The 9,592-nt window shown below is 39.1% G+C and overlaps 1 protein-coding gene and 1 long non-coding RNA gene across 17 annotated transcripts in view; one reads left to right on the top strand and one right to left on the bottom strand.

Annotated features, from left to right (window-relative positions):
• LOC107184953 overlaps positions 1 to 3,454 on the top strand; it is a 53,382-nt gene extending 49,928 nt beyond the window's left edge. Inside the window, exon 3 of the long non-coding RNA XR_001515858.1 lies at positions 1,397 to 3,454. This is a non-coding gene — a long non-coding RNA (uncharacterized LOC107184953). The remainder of the gene's footprint in view (positions 1 to 1,396) is intronic.
• The window catches only part of MEF2C (myocyte enhancer factor 2C), a 158,926-nt gene that overhangs the window by 13,123 nt on the left and 136,211 nt on the right, over positions 1 to 9,592 (bottom strand). For all 16 annotated transcript variants that reach the window (XM_015571612.1, XM_015571606.1, XM_006775518.2 and 13 more), the window contains one exon: positions 666 to 838. In XM_015571612.1, coding sequence (XP_015427098.1) covers positions 666 to 838 — 173 coding nt within the window. The remainder of the gene's footprint in view (positions 1 to 665; positions 839 to 9,592) is intronic.

Genomic DNA, 9,592 nt, shown 5'->3' on the forward strand with positions numbered 1-9,592 from the left:
ATGCCGAGGATTTTAAAACAATTTGCTTTCGAGGGGTAACTATTTGCATGAAGTACAGGTATGGAAAGATGAACTGAATCAGTGCATAGGTGTGTGATGCCCTGAACATTATCGCTGCAATATACCCAAGAAAAGAATTGCCATTTAACAGGATTCTAAACTTCCCTCAAACTAGATGGCAAAGCAGCCAACATGCATATTTAACTCCTTACAGCAAGGAGATTAAAGATCATTTAGAAATTATAAAAAAGATTTTTCATTGCCAGCACCTTGAGGACAAAAATAGTTCAATATTATAAAAATCTGTTATGAAATACCTCATTCTGTGAGTTTGAGCCTACCATTGGTCAAATCATATGTCCCATAAGCAGAAAAATAGGCAATTATTATTTTTTAAAAATTATAAATTGAAGGCCTTAAAAGGCAATGTTTTCTTTGCCCCAGAACACCAGTCCTATAGTGGAGTTCACTAGGATGTTGGTTCTTTTTTATGTGGGAAACGGAAAGAGAACCAGTTACCAGAAATAATAGCTAAATACAAATAGGACTCCAGCAATTCATTTTATGAAAGCACTTAAGTCATTCACAACGTTAGACAAATGCAAAAATAGCAATGCATAGACAAAACATTATTGACATTTATTTAAAATGTAGTTTTTCATTACCACGGATGGCATCGTATTCTTGCTGCCTGGTGGAATAAGAACTCGGAGATCTGGTTTACGGTTATTCATCCCTAAATTCATGGGGGGAGGAGACTTTGCTTGCATGTTCTTGTTCAAGTTCCCAGGTGAGACCAGCAGACCTGGTGAGTTTCGGGGGTTGCCATACCCATTCCCTGTTAACACAAAACAAGGAAAGTGCTCAGGGGAGAAATGCAGACATCGGCATGTGTCTAGAGAATATACGAGGCAAGATTAAGAATAAAAGGGTAACAGCCTAAGACATACAGTAACATATATTGGAAATTTACATATGGAGACAACCCAATCAGTTATTTAATATTCCTCTGAAGGAAGAGTATAAACTTTTAATGAGAAGAGAGCCAATACACATAAACTTGCTCAGAAATCAACATATACCTTTTTTTTTCCCTAGTAAAAAAAAATTCTGGAATGAAGTCAGACAGTCATGCAAGGTCTAAGAAAAGCCCAGAATTGGTCCTGAACTTTAACTGACTGGCTCGGCAGAGGTCTGGCTGGAGTGACTCACTCTTTCAGTTCAATGGTTTGGGTTTTATTTTGTGTGTCTGTGTGTCCTTAGATGAAGAAAGGGCGTACAGCAAGACTATAATTTCTAGGACATGCCAGAGGAGCCGCCTCTCACACAGCTTGCTGTTCAGTTCCCCTTTTCTTAAATTATTTCTCCCTCTGGTTTTCTTCTGTCTCTTCTGCAGTGTACGACCCTGAAGGCTGGCTCTGCTGCTCACACAGAACTTCCAAAACCAGGACTCCTTCCCAGGAACTAAAATGAAGGGGCGATGCCTCCACTAAAACACGGATTCACCGAAACACAGGGACAGCCATCTAAGGCGAAGACCAAAAGGGTTCTTTAGGTCTGATGGTTAGCCCCTGCTAATAGAACATGGATATCTTCAGGAATCCATTTCTCATAATTCAAATATCCTGCCTGTGACAGGGAGAGCTGGGGAGGGAATCGGTGGCACCTGGGCAGAGGCAGAAAGCCATCTGCTGGCTTCCTCCACCACCTCTGGTCAGAGAAGAGAATCAACGAGGTGATGCAGCAATCCTTTCTGGAAACCAGACCTTTGTTTTCTGCAGCTCTCTAAAGGAGACAGTCAACCTCCTTGTCATTGTTACCATTATCATCACAGTAACACACAAATACCTATGACCCCAGGACAAATGATAGACCCTGTGTCTACCCAGCGGGACGCAATGACCAGGCCTCAGTCCTCAGAGGCCTTGCTGTTTCTCTGTGTTAATTCAGCACATACACATGCAAAACTTATGAACAGCCTGGGGCAAGGTGCCCGCGGAGCAATCCAGGTTAAGTGTTACTGAGGGAAGGGATTAACCGATGAAGTTTCATGTAAGAGGCAGGAATTGATGTGGGTCTTGAAAAAAGAGAAGAGATAGTAAAATACACTGGGCTTGTGATTGGGCCCTGGGCAAGGGCCAAGGTGGGAATTTCCAGAGCAGTCAGGGTCACACCTGGTTAGAAGGGAAACCATGAAAGAAGAGGAATGTTGGGGTCTCTGGAGGGACTTGAAGGTTGGACTGTGGAGACCTTGAATTCCAAGCTAGCAGGTCTTGGGTTTAGATGGTGGAAATGCAGATCTATGAGGGTTGTGGAGCAGAGGGAACTCAGACCTCTCAGTGGACAGAAAGATGTATTGGGATATCCTGTAATTAGGAAGGCCTGGAAGCATGGACCAGTCTGGAAACTACTGTGATAGTCTGAGCTAGAGGTGACCAAGAACTGGGAAGGCAAAGTGCAGGTATATTTCAGGGGGTATTTATGGGAACACATTGTGAATTAGATTCTATTGGAGGCACACTGCGTAGAGCACAATTGTTCTTCATATCCATTCATTTACCTGTCTCATTTTATGCAAGAATAAACAGGCTGAATATATAACAAATAACTACAAGATTAAATCTGTCAATTGGATTATGCATTAAATCCTCACATTACTGAAGAAAAAGAAAACCCAAAATAAACCGAATGAAATACCCTCTAAATAGGCTCCGAGTTACATAGTAGTTGTTTAAAAATTATTGGTTGAATTTGAATGTAAATTACTCTTCTATAATAAACTTCAAGAAATTTAGCTAAATTTTCTAAAGCCTGCTAAATATGTCCCAAGCCAAAATTTTCTTTTACAGTGAATTTGGACAGCTTTCTGTGGCAAAACTTGTTCTATGAAACAAATACATTTACCTTTTATCACCAGGAGAATTACAAAAAGTCTGTTCATAGAGAAATGCTTGATAAAATGGAATGCTCAGAGGAATTTTATATTTAATGTGTTTTACTGAATCATTATTGGGAACACGCTAGGATTTTCATTTTAATTAATAGATTCTATTGGATAAAAAGAGAATGAGAAAACCAAGACAAAACTACACTGTGCTTTCCTGTCAGCTGAAGTCCACACGGAGATACCAAATACATATGCCACTTATCTATTAAGTCTGCGTGAGACCTGGTTTAAACAAACAATCAAATGGAAAATTAGCTGGGTAATTTCAAAAGAAGGGGGGTTGGGGGAGTCAGTTAAGCAGTGCAGTGAAGCTTGACTAGATCAGAAGAAACTAAAACCCCGGCTTGGTAGACGCTGATACTGGTTTGCATGGAGGAGTTATTTTGCTAAAAGGAAGTAAAACCACTTCATGAAATGTGTTGTCCTGTGATATGATGAGCACTGGGCTAGCGTTCGAAAAAATGGAAATGCTTCACAGAGCCTCTGAGAAAAGGTTGTGTGTGTGTTGTTGTTGTTTTTTTTTAAAAAAACAACAAACATTTTCTACAGTAAACTCTGAGAAATTCCAACAAAGCCTACATCTTTTTGCCCACATTTTAAGCAAAATGTGGGCCAGCAGTAGGGAAAAAGAAAACCCCAACTAAACATACATTTTAGTTTTTAATCCAATAAATGCCTCATATCTAAAAAAAAAAAAAAAAGATTTGAAAAACATTCTATTTTCCTTTTGGAATATTTCCTGTTATTTAGAAATTATGCCATTTCAGAAGATTACTCTTATTTTAAGGTGTTTACATATTGAATGTAAAATATTTTGAACCGCAATGACACTTCTTAAATTCATATTTTTAGAGCATAAAGTTATTTTTAAGAACAAATAAATTCGGCTTTTGCCTGGCAAATTCCTACTCTTTTTAGCATATTGTGCCAGCCAGCATTTTGGAGCCGTATAATAACCATTTCTGTTTCCAGCCACCAAGTTGTTATTCTGGCATAATATAGATTCAGGAATGCAAGACTGTGGATCCTAAACCAGTGATATAGAAACCTATCATTTCAAAATCAATGATGAATACATGCATGCGGTTTGCTGCTAAGAGGAGCCTGCATTTAAACCAGCTCGGAAACCGCGGTCTCCTCCTCACTCAGAGGGCTGTGGCCCGGGTTGAGGCTGTTGTCCTACCATCAGATACATTCACTAAAGAGAACGGGCTCGTTCAAAGTTAGGGGTCAGGGAGGTGGGGAGCACCACCTCTCAGTAACCTTCTAATACGCAGATTCAACCTTCCTTCATGCTATGTTTTAAAATGGCCCTCTGCCTGAACAATTATCAATTTAGATGTGACTGTAGGCAGATGTCACATTCCCTGAACCACTTAAAAGCACAAAAATTATAAAGCATGAGTGAATGGACTTCCTGATTATAGATTATAAGAAAATGAAGAACAGACCAACTTTGGAGTAAGTTTGTTTTATAGTTCATTTGATTAAAAATATTGTTCCACATAACATAAAACAATTTAAGCATTCACAATATAATTTGCATGAAGGATAAAAGAATCTATCTCAATTGCTTACAAGTTTCTAAACACTCACATTAAAACTAGTATAAATACACAGAACTTGAAATGTGGTGTTAGGAGAAAAAAATTTTTTTTCTCTCCGGTTAACTTGAAAACACTTGCTGCCTTTTTTTTTTTTTTTTTATTGACTCCTATTTTAAGAAGTTGTAAATTCAAAGAACATATTCCTGGCATAAGTTGTCCTGAGGAGGACATTTTGCTTGTCTCACAGAGCTCAATTGAGCATGTAGCTCTCTTTGAGCCCAAAGTTCTGAAATTTTCTCTTATTTGGATATGTAGACATTATGAGTCTTTTTACATTTTTTTTTCTTTAGTTACAAATACAAGCTTATAAAACGAATCCGCACAAAACAGAAACTAGTCCTCATGGATCAGGGCTAATATTTTTCACTGGCACAATCATTTTTTCAGTCTCCCAAATTGTCATTTTGACTATTCCCTCTACCTCTTCCAACTCCCACCAGATACCAAATCTTGTTAATTTTCCTTCAGAAATGCCTCTCTCCTGGTTTAGGCTTTCATCACCATTTGACTAGGTCTTTCGATAACCCCCATGTACGCTTATGTGCATATGTGTGATGATATTAAATCTAATGTACAGTTCCAACCCACCCAGAGAAGTCTTTGTAAAGTGCTGCTTCCATCATGTTCCTTGTTCAGATCATACGTAACACAGCTGGGCTGGTGCCCTAGGTCTGACACACTCTATCTATCTAACCTAATTTCCAGTGGCCACGGCCAAGCACAAGGCCTCCAAAAATGCCTCAGTGTCTGTTCTAGCAGTCCCACAACCTGTGTTTGCCTCCTGTTTGATGCAAATTCCTTTTTTAAGGATCAGCTAATGTCCCACCTCTTTCATGATGCCTTTCAGACAATTTCAGTCCACCTTGGACTCTCTCCCCTCCAAAACCCTGCTGCAGAGGCAGCGATACCATGCTGAGTATTAGTTCTTTAAGTGTTTCAAGTGCTCACAAATGATACACAACATATGCTAAAAAGTTAAGAATTATCCAGGAATGCTACAAAAAGTTAAGTTACTGAATGAATGTGAGAAGACAATGGAAAATGTAGAGTAACTTGCTGATTTCAAACATGGAGAGACTCTTCTCTTTATGCTACTTGAGCAAATTTCCTTCTTTAGATGATAACATACCGATGACCAAGTATAGCGAGACAAACTACATATCAACCATATAATATGAAAGTTGGGACATCATGCAGTGCCCCTCCCCTGCCCCTCCTGCCCAGGCTTGGCTAACATGAGCCTCTCAGATCATGATAACTTTATACCATAGACTTTAAACTATATTTTATATTATAGAAAGTGAGCAGCCAAACTTGGTTTATGCGTGGTGAGTGACATCCTTACCTCTGTATGTGAGGAAAACAACAATCCTGACAGTGGAAAGGATAGATTAAAGGGGGTTAGGGTGCCGCTGGGGAAACCGGTTAGGACGCACCTGCTGCGGAACGCAGGCGGAATGAGGTCTGACTGAGGCAGCAGAGATGGGAAGATTTACCAGGCGGAGGGGAGTCAAGAACGAAAGGAAAAGATAAATCCAAGTTCTAGTCACGAGGTCTCCACCAGGGCTCCTTCAACCACACTGAGCCTTGCTTTTCTCAATGCTAAGTGACGATTTCTTTAGTGAGAGAGAAGCACACAAGTAATCTGAATTAAAGACTCCCACACACTCGCCTGAGGCAGCCATCACCAACATGACCATGCAATATTAATAACAGCAAACCCTTTATATAGTGTTATTTAGCAATACTAGTAACAACATAAAACATACACATTAAGTACCCAGAATAGCACCAGGCACCTAGTAACTGTTATATAAGTGTTTGCTATTATATGTGAATACAAAACACCTTTAAATCCTCACAAGAACAATCCTATGAAGTACTAATAGAATCCTTGGGTTACATAATGAGAAAAATGAGAAACAGCGAGGTCCAGTAACTTTCCCAATGTCAAACAGCTATCAACCGGTGGAGTGTGACTTGAACCCAACAGTGTGTCCAGAGTTCACATTCTGAAGTACTACACTGCCCCGGCTCCTTGAGAATCAGTCACGCTCTGAGATTCTGAAAACCCATCTGTGTCAAATCTCCTTCTAAAATGCAGAAATATAAAGAAACAGAGGGAGCAGATGAAGTGTGAGACCAGGGACATTGAAACTCAAAGGTTCTGCTGAGCCAGAGGTGATGTGGAAGCTTGAGAAAGGCCTTACATGGTCAACTTGGCCATCATAACTGCTGTTCTGGTTCAGGAGATGCTGAACTTATCCGGGCTGGGCAGAAGTAGGTTTAGAGTTGCTCGAATGGAAAAAGACATGTGGGGTATGATCATTACAATAGATTTATTATCTCAAAAGAATGTCATAAAGGCCCAGTAAACCTATTTTTGCCCATCCCTGTATAAAGAGGCAGAGAATGGTGATGATCTAAACCATAGTTCTGCTCTCCCTCTGAATAAATAAATATTTATAAACAGGAAATATTGGGTTTAGCTACACGAAATGTCAAAGCAGCTGTTGAACTTTCAATGTGCTACTCAAGTGGATAATTAAATATGCTTTTAAAAGTAAATTTTATAATATCATAGTCAATAATCTCTCCTGTAATATAGGGTAAAGATGTTTACATACCTAGTGCCAATTTATGATACAAGCCTCCATCAAACCACTAAAATGATACTGAAATGCGCAGTATTTTATAGTATCCGCTATTAGTTGTTATCTGGAAAACAATTTCTAATTACATATAGGGGTACAAAATTTAATTTGTTCAGGGAGTTGTTAATGATATCTCAATTTTTAGAATTTGAAGCAAACTGCCACAGGAAAACTGGTCAGATGAAACTGAACATATAGTTAAACCTCTGATGTATTGATTTTCTGCTGGTACTTCATCAAAATGTTTTACCAAACAAGGTGGTTTTTTTTTTTTGTTTTTCTTTTTTCCATTAGAACAATTTTGAAAACATTTACACAGTATACTGTCTTGTTAAACTGGAGATGCCACATACATAATAATGCTTGCTACCACCAATTAATTTTACATTTGACTTTTTAAAGGTTTTAAGGTAAGTTACTTTCTATTATCAGGACAGACAATAGAGTGGTGAAGGTCTGGGGTGGAGAGTGGGCATGGACTAGAAGAGGTTAACGGAGGGAAAAGGAGGGCATCTGTAATACTTTGATCAATAAAGATTGAAAAAAACACAAAAATTATTTTGTATCTCAAATAAACATACATACTTTCACAGAAAATTATTTTAAATTATATAGTAGACTTGTTCATACAACCCACTGTTCTACTGGAAGTGACACACTAGTTTTAGTGGAAAAATATTATGAACTTCTAAACTTCAGTCATACACATACTTTGCCCTGAATGTTTGAAACCCCATTAAAGAGCTAGGCCCTGGCTGGGTGGCTCAGCTGGTTGGAGCATCACCCGGCACACATACACAAGTAGAAAGGGCACATACCTAGGTTTCAAGTTTGATCCCCTGTTGGGGCTCAAACAGTAGGCAACCCTTCGAGGGTTCTCTCTCACATCCATCTCTCTCTCTCTCTCTCTCTCTCTCTCTCTCCCCTCTCTTTACGCTTCTCTCACTAACAAAAATAAAAATCAATAAGCATATCCTTGGGTGAGGATTCAGGAAAAAAAGCACTAGGAACTATAAGTTATTCAGCTGTTGTGAATCAGAGTTTATTTTTTAATTTTTATTTATTTTTTGTTTTTAGAGACAAGGAGACCTTTTCCATGGGATAGCTCTAAGGGAAAAGGCAACCACAAAACATCTGGAGGTCAGAAATCTGGGAATGATGAAAACTTCAATATGCCTCCTGCAGAATGGGGGTTTGCAAAGCAGATTTCTGATTCTTATCCTGGTAAAGACTGTTGATTACAGATTCTTATACATAAAATTGCTCCACTCTATCTGGGGGTTTCTTAGGGAAATAATGTAATAATGCATAATGTTAGACTACGAAGAGACTCCTGTGAAACCTCAGAGCTTCTGTGGTGTATTCTCAGAAAAATACCCCAAAAATACACCCGAGCCAAAACTATTTTTGGCTATAACAGTTAGAGGGCAGCAGACATTCTACGCAGAAACTTGTCTCTTCTGCTTGACCATGTCACCCTGAAGCCGAATCAGACCTTCCTGGATCCCGTATCTACCCCGCTTGTCCTTGGTGTGTTTTTGCTTAGTACCATTTGTGAAACTAAGTCTATCTGCCAACTAGATACTGACCTTCAAATATTCAGCACATACAATAAGCTCTGGATTGTGAGGCAGAAGTAAAGAATTTTTACTTATTACTGAGTTGTTTCTCCAAAGATCAAGAGTCTGTATCATAAAGTAGGTTTCTGCTGCAAGCCACCTGCTCATGTGTCCTACCAGTCATGCGGGCCAAGCATGCTCACCCCGACTTTTGACAGATGAGGACACTGAGGTTCAGGAGCGTCTGTGACTGGTTTGATTTGAATCCCAAACACAGACTGCTTCCACCACATTATGACAAAAGCCCGGTGTTTCAGATTTAGAATGAATCCTTATATTTCTCCCTCTCTCTCTGAATAAAGGCTCCATTAGCAAATAAGAAATTGACAATCTGATGTTGCCAGTGCAAAAGGGCACTCAAAATATCGTTCTGCTCTGAGTACTGATTTACTGCAGGGATAGTTTTTAATTGCACCATAAAAATGATATTGAGCCTCACTATCTTCAGAAAATTCCACTTAACGATGAATGATAGATTGATGACTCACTTAATTGTTCACTTCTTGTGATTTTGGGGCTGTCTCTTTGCTAAAAATGAGGGGGTGTCTCCATTATTGACACAATCGCTCATTCTTTCAGCCATTTTTATAAACAAAAATATTGAGACAGTATAAATTAGAGAGAACGTGACAGAAGAGAATGAATAATTACTTGTGGTTTGAACAGTTACACTGCTGCAAACTCATCAGAAGATCATCATGTGCAAAGTGAAATGTGCTGCATGGCACTGCGCGGTGCTCCCACCCTGCCTCGGCTTCATTAACA

This window comes from Myotis davidii, unplaced genomic scaffold (assembly GCF_000327345.1).
Source record: "Myotis davidii unplaced genomic scaffold, ASM32734v1 scaffold44, whole genome shotgun sequence".
Lineage (NCBI taxonomy): Eukaryota > Metazoa > Chordata > Mammalia > Chiroptera > Vespertilionidae > Myotis > Myotis davidii.